Source organism: Lycium barbarum, chromosome 10, assembly GCF_019175385.1.
Source record: "Lycium barbarum isolate Lr01 chromosome 10, ASM1917538v2, whole genome shotgun sequence".
Classification (NCBI taxonomy): domain Eukaryota; kingdom Viridiplantae; phylum Streptophyta; class Magnoliopsida; order Solanales; family Solanaceae; genus Lycium; species Lycium barbarum.
Genome location: NC_083346.1, coordinates 101,561,923 through 101,575,697, shown reverse-complemented (window position 1 = coordinate 101,575,697; position 13,775 = coordinate 101,561,923). Strand labels below are relative to the sequence as shown.

Here is a 13,775-nt window from a genome sequence, read left to right as displayed (position 1 = left end):
GAAGAGCTGATGTGACATCCTTCAGCTCGATTGAGTCCTTACCATGCAAGATGGTTGTTGCCAAATTGTCATAAGATGATGGTAACGAGTTCAGGAGCACGATGGCTTTATCTTCCTCCTCGATCTTTACTCTGAGGTTGGCCAGCTGCGTGATTAATCCATTAAGCACATTTAAATGTGAACAAAAATTTGTACCTTCACCTATATGCAAGGCGTATAACTGTTTCTTTAGGTACAATTTGTTTGTCAGCGTCTTGGACATGTATAGGTTTTCCAACCTTGTCCAAATACCACATGCACTCTCTTCATCGATGATGTTATTGACCACATCATCTGTTAAGTGCAACCTGATTGCACTAGTTGCCTTTTCATCCATTTCTTCCCAATCCTCAACTTTCATGGATTCAGGCTTTTTGGATTTTTCCACTAGTGCCTTGTGCAATCCTTGTTGGATGAGCAGATCCCTCATCCTTCTCTGCCATGTTGAGAAACCGCTATCACCGTTGAATTTTGCTACCTTGTACTTTACTCCAGACATTTTTTTTTCACCGAGTATAGTACGGCCCACCGCAAAAAATATTTCTGTGAATGAGCAGAACCTGTGCTCTGATACTAGTTGTTGGGGATAAACCCGCCACGAAAATAATATTCACGGTATTTACAGCGGAATAATAATGTAGCACCGTGATATGATTAATCAACAAGAATAAAAAAGAGCGATAATGACACCAAGATTTTTACATGGAAACCCAAAAGGGAAAAATCACAGGCCGAGAGGACCAACTGATATCACTATAGCAAGGATTTTACACTTTGTAGGTCTGAGTAAAATACTCCAAGGGCCACTACACAGTCATTGCCTCCAAGGCCGCTAAAGGTTATAGCAGCATCTATGCCGAGTGCTGGTAAAGACCCGAATTATTGCCGCTAAAAGCAATTACTTTTAACGGCTTATTTAGCAGCGATTATTATTGCTTATAAAGTTGCCCTAAAAATGTGCTATCCAACATATTTTGCTGCTTTTATTATTCCCAATAAAGACACAATAATTGTCAGTAAAAATGATCTATTTTAGTGGAAATTAATATCTGATTAAAGCCCTTTTCAGAACAAATCCTTCCGAGATTACAAAAGAAACTTTATATATAAAGATCCAATCTGACAATATATAATACATCCTAAAGATACGAGAATATTATTATTACAAGGCCAACAGAACATCATGCGAGTATATCGGTGTCAAGAATGTAAAAGAGAACCAAATATCATTTTGATAATCACTTCTTAGCAATGAACAAACCCCATCTTTGTTCACCAGATGAACTCCTGATTAGCTTTCCCTTCCAACCTCCGACTACTTCATTGTCGTCTTGCTGTAAAAATAATATCAGAAACAAAACCGTGAAGTAATCCTTGAACTCACAAAAAGAAAAATTATAGTGAAACAATGTTTCAATACCAAGAAAATCATACAACAAACTGAATGAAGCTTAGGGTGTGTTCGGTATGGGTCACTTATACCCTCCGTTAGTTTTTCGGGTCAAAAATACCCTCGCCGTTACCAGATGAGGCCACAAATATACCTCTGGTTAACGGCTTGCCACTTAATCCGACGTGGCAGTGCCACGTGGAAAAAATTATCTACGTTGACGGCCACGTCAGCCTTTTGAATAGTTCAGGGGTATTTTTGCCCCCCCTCCCCTCGCAAAAAAAATTAAAAATTTTATTGATATGTTTTTTTGTTTTTACACCATCCCCCCTCATCCTCCCACCCCTCAGCCCCCCCCCCCCCCCCCCTACACACACACACACAAAAAAATAACTTTTTGTCAAGAATTTGTTTTTGTTGGGATGTGGGTGGGTGGGTGGTGCAAAAATTAAAAAAAAATAAAAATTCAAAACGTCTTTTCAAAAAACAATTGAAAAGTTTTTGTTTTTGGTTTTTGCCCACCCCCTCCCCCCTTTTTTTTTCAAAAGAAGTTTTGAATTTTTTTTTTTAATTATTTTTGGTTTCTTACTCCCCTCACCCACCGAAAAAAATTAATTTTGTTTTAAAAAAAATTGTTTTTGATTTTTTGCACCACCCCCACCCGAGAAAACATTTCTTGAAAAGATGTTATGTATTTTTGTTTGGGGGTGGGGGGTGCGCTGGTGTAAAAACAAAAAAAAGTATCAAATGTTTTTTAAAATTTTTTTTTGGGGGTGGGGGGAGTGGGGTGGCGAGGGAAGGGGGGTGAGGGGTGGCCGGTGAAAAAAGAAAAAACTTTTGTTAATTTTGTTTTTTAGGTTTGGGGGGGGGGGGGGTAGGGAGGGGTCAAAAATACCCCTGAACTATTCAAAAGGCTGACGTGGTCGTCCACGTGGATAATATTTTCCACGTGGCACTGCCACGTCGGATTAAGTGGCAAGTCGTTAACCAGAGGGGTATTTGTGGCCTCATTTGGTAACGGCGAGGGTATTTTTGACCCAAAAAACTAACGGAGGGTATAAGTGACCTATTTCGAATAGTTCAGGGGTATTTTTGACCCTTTTCCCAATAATAAATAATATAAGTATGGAAGCTTAACTATTACACTCCTAAAATCTAAAAGTCATCGTACAAGGACTCTAACCAACAATGTCTAAATAATGAAATATATGTCAAATATAATAATAAATAATATCTAGAATTTAAAGTAGACATTTGGAAAGAGAGATCTTCAGGTGGCATGGCATAGGTAGAAGCTCACCCTCGGATCTAATTGAGCAAACTAGCTTCCAACTAGAGATGTAATCTGGATGAAATCTCTGGAACACAATCTGCACTCAAAAATGGTGCAGCAAGGTAGTATCAGTACAAACATTATGTACCGGTAAGCACCATCGGCCGACTAAGATTAGTTCACGTATATAAGCATAAAATCAACAAAATAAACAGATAGACACTTAATACTCAAATCCAAGTCACAGAATATCCCATAACAGAGTCATAACCTAAGATGAAACTTCTAAACCACAAGTCTGTCAAGTCTCAATAATCTCACCTGATAATCACAAGTTCAAGTTCCGTCTCTAGGTAGAGTCACTAATCCAGAATTTAACTCAGTCAATGGTCATATTTATATCACAATAGGCATTCAACATTCATACCAAAATCAAAACCCAACGAGCATATAATAATGCAGAACAAAATGTAGTGATGTGCAATGCAAAATATGATGATGTGCAATGCAATGCATTGCACTGGCCAATCACTCAAACTATACATACATGCTAATTGGTGTCTTTGCCCAATAGTTATGATCAAAATTTCGTTTTAGCCCCCGAAACTCATCCGGAACCTACCGAACACAAACCATATATGCGTTTTGATTGTAAACCACGTTACGGACTCATCCGTGACCTCGGAATTCCCAAAGAGATCATTTTAACCCGATGTTGACCAAGTCAACCCCAACACTATGAAACTAAGCCTTCACTTGAGACTCAAAACATCCCCGAACGTCTTGGGACCCAAACCAATGACTTCACTAAGTCATAGATCGTACTCAGAGGCGAATCCAGGATTTTATGAGAATGGGTTCACTATTGCTTTAAGATAAGATATAAATTTTTATGGGGACATCGACTTCCCGAGCAAAAGATAATTAATTACATTTTTTTAAGAAGTAAGTTGTTTTATAATTACAATGGTAAAAAGGTAGCTTTAGAAGATAATAGCAAAAATTAAAAAAGTTGTCCGAGCTGGGAATTGAATCCCTGACCTTGAGAATACAAAGATAACCTTTGACCAATGCTTCACTCAGCCTATTATGATCATGTGTTCACTTAGTTAATATTAGATATATTTTTAGAATTATACACATAATATATCGAGATTAGTCGAGTGACCATGTGTTCACGTGACCCAAAATTCAGAGGCGGATCCAGGATTTTAAGGTTGTGGGTTCCAAAAAAAAAAAAAAAAAAAACAACAACATACCAGGTGTAGTCCCACAAGTAAATCACAGCATTCCGGAAAAAGAACGAGAGAAGTAACCAATGTCGTATGTTATGAGGAGAATACCTTTGTCCTGCATAAATTAAAAAAAAAAAAGACCAAGTAGGGCAGAATTAACCATAGATTAGATCATACCATAAAAGTGGGGTTACTGTTACTCTTTTGCTGGAAAAAAGAAGCAAGTTTGACTTAAAAAGAAGAAACGTGGGGTTACTCTCTTTCTTGAAAAACAAAAGAAGTAAATTTGAATTAAAAACATGAGTCTAGCGGGAATCGATCCCGCGTACAATCTGGACAAAACCCACTTCAACTCCCCCCCCCCCCCCCCCCCCTCCCCCTTGCCATTGAACCATCAGCCATTTAGTTGTGGGTTCCAAACTGAAAATAATTATACTTGACTATAATTTTCAATATAATAATAGGACCTACATTAGCGGATGTGGGTTTCCAAAAACCCACACCCGCTACTGTAGATCCACCCCTGCCAAAATTTACACACAAATTCACCCCTGAATTCGTACTAACAGGACTCGAGGGAAGAGTAACAAGGTTAAATGGGTCAAAACACTATAACGACCAACAAACTTAGACCTCTTACATTCACCTTCCATGTGTAAGTTATTCCACACGATAATGCTTTGTAATAAATCGTATCTTTGTAGGGCATTTCCATACTTTAGCACTATGAACAATATCCAACTTACTAATGATAACGGAAACTCACCCCAAGGAAGGGGGTAGGGGAATTCTCTACCACTGAACGTAAAACAAGTGAGATCATATTATTTTTCTATTGTAACCAAGACTAAAAGTCACTAATATTTCAGACAAGCAGTAAAGCTACTCCACTCTAAATTAGGGGATGCTATTAAAAATTTGACATATCAGTAACATTCCCTTGACACACAATATATGGAAGCAGGAGACTCTGGTTAAGTTGATATCTCACCATTAGTTATTATAGTCCATGGTCAGTCTGATTATGAAATAGATGCTCGACCTGAGAGGACAGGTTGTGGATTTTTTTACTAATTATAGAAAGGTGCATAAGAAAAATCTAGAAGGAGGATGTTGATGTCAAAGACTGACATTGGCATGGCAAAAGGAGCTACAAGTGAGAAACATAGCAGAGCAGAGTCACCGCAGTCCAGCAATTTCTAAAATCTACTCCACTGGACGAACCTCAACCCTCGGTTTACTTTAACCAAATCAACTTGGGTCTCAATGCCAAAAGTAATTTGCATGCTCGATGAAGTAAATAAATAAGTTATCCCCCCAATGTGAAATAAACTAGTCAAAGAAATCCTGGAAGAACAATCTTAGTAGCAACGCATCCGTTCAGAAAATTACTGAACCAAATGATCTGTCATGTTGCTGATTGCTGAACAGTAAACACAGCTATGTCCAAATATTCTCTGGTTTACAACAACAACAACGTACCCAGTATAATCCCATCAAGTGAGGTTTGGGGAGGGTAGAGTGCAGAGGCGGATCTAAGATTTGAAGGTGGCGGATGCCATAATTTTATTCAATGTACATCTTGTTAGGAATGTGTATTTGGCTCGGGTCCATCTCCTTTTAGTTTATTCGGGTCAACTTAATAGTTTTTTTTTATTAGCAAATATGAAAATTACATCTCAAAAATCAAGAAACGAACATAATTAGCATCTTAAACAAGGAATCACACTCATTAACTTTCACTAACAACAGAAGTAAAATCAATATTTTCACCAAGGTGCATCTCTTATGTATATTAAAAAATGAATTTACACAAGTAAAATAACATCTTAAATAAGGGAATTACACTAATCAAAATAAGAAAAATAATAGAAAAACTCTTCAACAGGTAAATACTCCCCATAAGTAAATATAGAATTAGATAAACTGTAAGTTTTCAAAAATAAATCATAAATTTCATGTTTTTTTCTAAGCAGTGCTTACGAAATTTCCATCACAATTTAAGTAGTAAAGTGATTTAAATTGAATTTAACAATTATAGAATAACATAATTTTTTTATAATACACTCCCTCCGTCCATTTTTATTTGTCTATTATACTAAAAATATATGTCCACTTTTACTTGAAGTTATATAGTTTGAAAAACCAAGACATAATTTCCCATTTTAGACCTATTTTACCCTTATTATTAAGCACTCGAATCATTTCTCATTTTATTTATTGTTTATTAAAAGTGGTCCAAGTCAAATATAGACAAGTAAACATGGACGGAGGGAGTAATAAACAAAAGAAATTATAAAAAAAAAAAAAAATTATCCAAAATTCTCGTTGAGACCCAAGTATTTCGATTTAAATACTCACAGATTTGAGATTAAGAGAAATGCTTAATTTAAGGGATTTTGAAGTTTCTATTTGGGTGTTCTCACTAGAGATCCCAGATAAAATAATAGAAAAGAGGAAAGACAATATAAATAATAAAAAGATAAATAGAAAATTGAGAGGGCCGAAAAGGGAATTACTAGTACAAAGGAAGTAAAAAAGCGCAAAGAAAAACGGGAGTCAGAAAATGTTCAAGATAGATTCAAACTTATGTCTATCAGTCGTAGCACCTTTGTCTAATTTTGCGACTGGAGGTGGCAGGATCAAATATTTATAAAAAAATTATTAATTGAGGAGGTACCATGCCACCCCCACCCTAAAGGGTGGATCCGCCCCTGGTAGAGTGTAAGGTAAGGAATCTGTTTCCAATAGACCCTCAAGAAGAGATGAAAAGGTGACAGTAATAATAGGCAGTAACATCAACAAGATAATAAAATAAACAAGATAAATAGAGTGAAAGAAACAATCAGGTTGTACTAGAAATCTAAGAATAAGCAAACGTAAAAAGATACTCCCTGTGTCCCAATTTATATGAGGGTGTTTGACCGGGAATAAAGTTTAAAAAACAAAGGAAAGACTTTTGAATCTTGTGGTCTAAAACAAGTCAAAGAAATTTTTGTGGCTAGAAATCATTTCATCAAATGTGAAATGAGAATTTTAGAGTTAAATTATTACTAAATATAGAAAGGTGTTGTTAAAGAAAAAAGTGTCATATAAATTGAAACATAGGGTGTACTAATAATCTGGTACGGAAAGGAAATCCACGCGCTAACTTACTATCCCTCTACCCTGATACTTGACCTCCACACCCTCCTTTCTATCCAGAGTCATGTCCTCGATAAACTGAAATATTCTCCAATTTCTGGTTATAATTTGAGAGAGCAAACATACAGATAGGAAAAACAATCGGGAATGATCTTAGGGATCAAAGCATCTTTTTCTTTTGCCTTCTTGTTATGCTCAAGCGCTTCACTCTTCTTTAAGATTAAAGAGGCAATTTCATCACTTCTTCAACCAAAAAAAAAGAAACATGGAGAATGGATACTTCCTTGGTTCAAAAAAAGTATCCATTTAGTCAGTCATTCACACACCCCTTAAAAATATACTAACTCCTAGAAAAGAAAAGAAAAAAAGTAATTTGACTAAACTATTCCTAATTAAATATGCATTGAAATTTGGTCACCTAGTACTTAATAAGAATATATCTTGAAAAATAAAATTACTTTTTTCTTAATTTCATAAATGAACACTGTTTTTGAACTAGATTGAGTATCAGGTTTGGTAGGTCTTGTGTAAAATTGCTTTTTCTTTCAGGTTTATGTACAAACTAGGTAAATTATCCGCGCTTCGCGCAGTGGTAAATGACCTCATTAAGGTTATGCATGATCATTTCCTAATCTCCATTTAATGTAGATAATTAAAGGTCATTTATTGTTAAAAATTTAGACACATATATAAAGAAGCTCTAATGAATGCTTGCAATGTCATATTCTCTATTTTTGTGTACAAAAAATGTACCAGTTTTGATTGATAATTAGAACGTACCAAATTATCTCATCGGAAGTTCTGAATTGCAGTTTCTTTGAATTTTATTTTATTTTAAGTATCGCATAGGTATTGTTTGGTGCGAGTTTAATTACATCCTTTATATAGCAGAATTCTAATGCTGACATTTCAATTTTCATTACGCACTTATAATGTCAATAGAGAATCCATTAGATATTTTACACTAATGAAGCTTATTTATCTTGGGCGAGGAGGGTCATAACAGTAATTTTCACTATCTTTTTATTTACTGCCTACTCAATATTTACTTTTGGTGTGTAGATAAAACTATCAATGGGACGTTGCATAAAGACTTTTTTGATTCCTGTTACTTTCTAGTGTTCGGTTTTTTTCATAAGGAAAGCAATCATCTCCGCCCTCTTGCTTGGACAATTAATTCATAAGGACTTTTTTGAGTCCTGTTTACTTTCTTTCCTCCCACCTCCTTCAGCTCCATAATACAATTAAATAGATTTGTGAATTAATTTACGATTCACAAATCCTCCACTTTGTAATGTTTCATATGTCAACTGTATATCAAACAAACACTGCAAATGATGCAGAGAATGATATTCCAAGGAAAAACATTATTCAATACACACCCTAAAGCAAAGTTGAAGGAGACTCAGGATGAGCACAACAATATAACATGGATACTTCTATTCAACAAATAAGTTATTTTGCACTATGAACCACAACAAAGGAGACAGGGAATCCATACAAGCTAAAAAGTAGAAAGAAGATGGCATTAATAAGAGTTCATACCTAACAATGTTATTCAAAAGTCATACATGTGAGAACATAATATATATACAAAAACCAATATATGTGTTGTCCTTCTTTGCATGAAGGATGTAGCAAAACTCCTGTATAAATTTCGGTTTTTAGTTGTTCTTGCTTTATTTTTATATTTTCTGATATTGAATCCGCATTTGTGAGCTGTTCATGTCCGTCAAAATCCTGGACATCTCAGGTAGCTTAATTACTGTATGAAAAGATAAATGCAGTATTGATTGGGATTAACAGCAAAGTAGTAAAATTGCTAAAGTAAGCATTAAAAGATCAAAATTGTTGTGCACGATCTATATATTCTTGTGGTTTATTATGAAAACATAAGCATATCAACGTACCTATGAAATAGCTAGTTTAATGCAACAATGAGTTTCTAATTGTTGAAAGAGCCTTAAGTAATTAGATAATGGAAAAATATATCCATGAAAACAGGGCAAGGACATATATCAAAGGAAACAGCTTTGTCAATAAAAGTAGATGTAAACTTGATAAGTGTATTTTTTTTTCTTAACCTTGATAGGCGAAATTATTAATTAGAAGATGGCGAAGCATTTAATCAAACAAAATAGTAGTTCAGTATCTTCGAAGAATACCTACAAGTTACTGCTTATATTTATTTGCGGCATAAATGTAGTTGCAAGAGATATAAGCAAGGCAATCTTTTATAAATTAGTTCACATAAAAAAAGAAGAAACATAACAAAAACTAATTTTCATCTGTAACATCATGTTTTAACTTTTCTGTTTAAAGCAACCTAAATGGTATATAATAACAACTACGTGTATATCTGACGATACAAGCTTTTTCAACGAGTGCAAAACTACAACAGTAAGAAGTGTTATGCAACATATTGAAAACTCCTCTACATATTTGTGCCATATTTGAAAGGAATAAAATAGGAGATGCTTTGAAGGAATACCTATCTTGAGTTTAGTTGAAATTTTACTTGGGTTAAAAATTCTACATTGTAACATCTGCAGAAGTACTGCATGATCTGATTTTTTAGCATTCCTATTGTCATTTTATAACTCGACATTTGTAATACAAAAGAACCGATAAATCAAAGGCATTAAATCATACTTTTTCTGGTCCATAACATTTCTGGAAAAAAATAAAGCACTTTTCATCTAATTCAACAACTCAAGTAAACATAAACTGTAATAGTTTGTAATGAGATTCAATTACCTGATCAAGTTCCAACAAAATTTCTTCTCTCTTTGCAGTCTCTGCCTCACTTCCGATGCCCTCACGATTGCCTAATTAAGTTCTCATCACCGCAAAGTCAAAAGTCAATACAAATTCATGGAGGACAAAATATTAAAGATCATTGAATTGATAAAACACGGACTTAAGCTCTGGGAACTCGCTAGCACAGTGATGACGAAAGGAATATTTTCGGAATAGCCCCCACCAAAAGAAACATTTGAGTTACGAAATTCAGATACTATAAAAGATAAATTTACAGATCATTTAACCGATCGATAAATATCGAACCAGAAAATTCTCATGGTTGTGATCAGTTGTTCAGAGACTGATCAGCACTTGGGGCAATTTCTCTTTTGGCATGGCAATTCGAGAAAACAAATTACGATCGGGGATAAGGGAATTGCCATTTTGTTTCATCATTTTTTTGAAGATCCAAATTACAACTTCAAGGGAATTCAGAAACTTCCACCGAAATTTAGGAGAAGAGAAAGCAGCAGTTATGATTTGTGTTGTTTTTGTATCGCTGTAGCCGAAGGGACGCATAAAGTCAAAGCAAAACCTAGGAATACAAAGGAAAAAGATAAATTAAATTCCTGATTTCTAAGGTATGCCACATAAGCGGGTCTTTGGCCTGCTTATATATATATATATATATATATAGATGACGGCATGGAAAAAATACAAGTTCTTACCACGAATGACACAAAATACTTCACATGACACAAAATATAATACATGCAACATTTTCATTTCCTACTTCAGGAATAAATACAGATCTTGATGTCCAAGAGTCGGGGTTTGTCTGGAATGAATAAATCCCATATATATATATATATATATATATATATATATAGATGACGGCATGGAAAAAATACAAGTTCTTACCACGAATGACACAAAATACTTCACATGACACAAAATATAATACATGCAACATTTTCATTTCCTACTTCAGGAACAAATACAGATCTTGATGTCCAAGAGTCGGGGTTTGTCTGGAATGAATAAATCCCATAGCTTGAATGCATTGCATAACCTTACGTAAGCATCCCTGGGTCCATGTTGGTGAGTGGGATGTTCCTACAGGTATCGTTTAACCATAATACATGAAAAAAATACACCACCAAAGACAATTAAATAAGCGTGTGGATTTACCAATTGAATAAATATTTAAACACTGTGGTTAGGAAAATATAGCATTTATTGTCTTTGAACCTGAACTCTAAAAGTGCACCATTCACAAGGTAGACTTGACCACCAATACTGTTGAAGGATAAAGAACTCAACTTCAGACTAACACCAGCTTGATTAGCATAATTAAGTGCTGAAAGATTTTGAAGTTATAAAAATGGGCAGCCCGGTGTACTCAGTTCTGCTATGCGCGGGTCCGGGGAAAGGCCGGACCACAAGGGTCTATTTAAAGGTAAAAAACAAAAAAAAAAATAGTGTAAAGTAATCAGGTGAAGCAGTTCAATGTCAACCCACGACGTTAAGATAATTCTTATATCCCATAACAAACCCCATAGACACAACTTTCGCACTAATCAATAAATTAAGACAATGACTTACTTCAAAGATTCTGAAGTTCAACTATTTTTGCAAAATTGATAACTAAGGTCTAAAGATTCTAAAATACTATAAATATTGCTAATGAAACAGTCATTATTATTTTTGCGTTAGTACACATCAGTCATCAGTTCCATAAAACAACCATTTGTCGAATTGACTCTGCATAGATAATAGATTAGCTTAAACTCAACATGTGACTTCGAATGTATTAGACAGGGTACTATTTTTAAGATTCAGAAGTAGTTATTCTACTAAAAGAAAGCGAACAGATATCCCAGGAGCAGTATTTCCATTTCCCAAGATTATAAAAAGGAAAAAGGAATTAGCGATGAAAATTCTGTCGCGAATCCTATTTAGCGATTGATTATCCAAAAATCCTATTGGATGTCGATAACTTACCGATGGCTTAGCAAAAAAAAAAAAAAAGCGTAGCTAATTCCAATTCCTGTTCTTTTCATAATGAAAGCAGAGCTAAGCATGTTTAACTTTCGTTGGAGTTAACCACAAAGTCTTTAGGATGAGGGTGTGATGAAAAAACTTGGCAAGTTTATGAGTGTCTTTTTTACTAACCTTGTAGGTAGTATCTTCCCTGTGAGTTCGTGTAGCCTCTTCCAATCCATTGGTGCCGTTGATGGACAAATGGTCTGCAATAATCCGCCAAACATTCATCCTGCACATGGAAAATAAGTGACACTTAAGAATTCAATCACCATAAACCTGGTTTTGGTGAAGATATAATTTATGTATATATCAATTATTGAGATACAGGGGCATAGTCTTAACATAAAGGTATATTTCAGTTCTTAGAATATGCAATTAAGTATTTACGTGAACGTCACGACTAATTTTTAACTTATTATGACCGAGTACCAAATATTCGCATTTAGAATTTAATCTTGGAAACTTTTTTGTGCCAAAAAAAATTCAGAGCTGAATTTTGTAAAAGTCTCCCCCCCTGAACTTCTAGAAGCCTGTTTCAGAAGGTGTCTGGCGTGGACGGAGAAATGTGTAATCACCTTTTTTTTTTGGTGCCTTACTACTTTGATGAAAGCTGTAGCCAATTTGCTCCATCTTCCTTTCATGTTCCTAATCAAACATCCAACAACACCATCAAAATCAAATGCCATGACATAAATAATAAGGACTTTGAAAACTACCCAGTAAGAACACATATGCTTCTTCAAATAAGAAGTAATATTACCAATAAATAATTAGTAACCATAAAAATGATAGTCCATCCATCAATCACGCACCATAAAACAGGAAACATAACTTATTGTAAAACTAAAAGACAACAAAAATTCAAAAAAAACACATTCGATTCTTGAAACGAATGGGGCAAAAATTTTCGTGCTCCAAATATAACTAAAGAAGTCATAGCTTCTGAAGATACACTTTCGCAGCATCACTGGCGACATTTTCTGGAGCAGTGCGAAAGGTTTCCCTATGGGCCATTTCATCGAACACTCTATGGGTGTCAGAAGTTACTTCTTCAGAATTTAAAACACCACTTGGAATCAATCCTCCAAAAACGTGTTGACAACAGTTGGGGCACAACACTGCGACAAAAGAAAAAATAACATGGTTGAAAAATAAGAATTTTTATTTGAAAAATAACATAGTAGAAAAACATGGTTTGACGATATTTGAAGATGATTGTGGCTCAGCGTCCAGTTTTCTAATAACGTTATGAACGACTCAAGTATAGATACTTTACCGAAGCAATAAACGGTCAAGTTTGCAACCCCACCAGAGCCTCCAATGTATGTATCTATCAATTAAACTTGGAAGAGGTTTAATTGTGGAGTTGAATGTACGTGTAGGTCTTCTAATTCCGTGCTGATTCCAATTCTAACTGGAAATAGTGAGGCACCGATGAAGTGCCATATTTGGATAGATAACTGAGGAGGGAAACTTGAAACGTTGCGTCGAGCGAGAAAAGGTAGTGTTTTATGTTTCTGGGGTTTTTTTCCAAAGGAATTTGCAAAAAATTGTGGTAAAGATAAATGTAATCTCTGCATCTGTGTTGCGCCACGTCAGCGGGCCTATGGCCTGCTTTTATATAGATATATAAATATAAATTCATGAGCAACATTTCTTTGCTAACCTAAATAGAGCCACTGAATGTAGATTTTAAGTTCGATCATCTCAATTATGTCCCCCGATTATGCTCTCAATTTTCCTCGATTTTGCTCTGAGAAGTAAGGCGCTAGCTTATTACTGATTTTGGAACTGTGAGAACAGAAACCCTAATAATTGCATCGAGAAGGAGAGGCGAGTTTGTTTGGGGATAGAATTAAAAGGGACTTTTGAGTTATCTATTTGAGGATTTAGGATACAAGTTTTA

The 13,775-nt window shown here is 35.0% G+C and overlaps 1 protein-coding gene across 15 annotated transcripts; it reads right to left on the bottom strand.

Annotated features, from left to right (window-relative positions):
• Nucleotides 1-1,152: 1,152 nt before the first annotated feature.
• On the bottom strand, nucleotides 1,153-13,775 carry LOC132614882 (uncharacterized). 15 transcript variants are annotated; one of them, XR_009572479.1, is made up of 8 exons: nucleotides 13,536-13,775; nucleotides 12,822-12,987; nucleotides 12,445-12,514; nucleotides 11,999-12,098; nucleotides 9,839-9,909; nucleotides 3,962-4,052; nucleotides 2,730-2,799; nucleotides 1,153-1,373 (listed from the first exon to the last, which is right to left on the bottom strand). XR_009572479.1 is itself a non-coding variant. In XM_060329432.1 (7 exons), the coding sequence occupies exons 1-6, from the start codon at nucleotides 13,573-13,575 to the stop codon at nucleotides 3,984-3,986; spliced, it is 516 nt and encodes a 171-aa protein (XP_060185415.1). In that variant the 5' UTR covers nucleotides 13,576-13,775; the 3' UTR covers nucleotides 2,550-2,799; nucleotides 3,962-3,983. The 15 variants fall into 15 exon arrangements, 7 of the variants coding, with proteins under 7 accessions (XP_060185415.1, XP_060185418.1, XP_060185414.1 ...); XM_060329432.1 differs by lacking the exon at nucleotides 1,153-1,373 and having other exon boundaries at nucleotides 2,550-2,799; XR_009572480.1 differs by lacking the exons at nucleotides 1,153-1,373; nucleotides 2,730-2,799; nucleotides 3,962-4,052 and adding exons at nucleotides 8,495-8,846; nucleotides 10,788-10,939.

What these genes read in the sequence shown, in the direction of transcription:
- LOC132614882 (XM_060329431.1), bottom strand. Translation starts at nt 13,575, where the DNA reads ATGATCGAACTTAAAATCTACATTCAGTGGCTCTATTTAG. An exon ending in CATTCAGTGGCTCTATTTAG is followed by an intron (nt 12,988 to 13,535) that starts GTTAGCAAAGAA and finishes CTTTTGTCGCAG; the next exon opens with TGTTGTGCCCCAACTGTTGT. An exon ending in GCCAGTGATGCTGCGAAAGT is followed by an intron (nt 12,515 to 12,821) that starts GTATCTTCAGAA and finishes ATGTTTGATTAG; the next exon opens with GAACATGAAAGGAAGATGGA.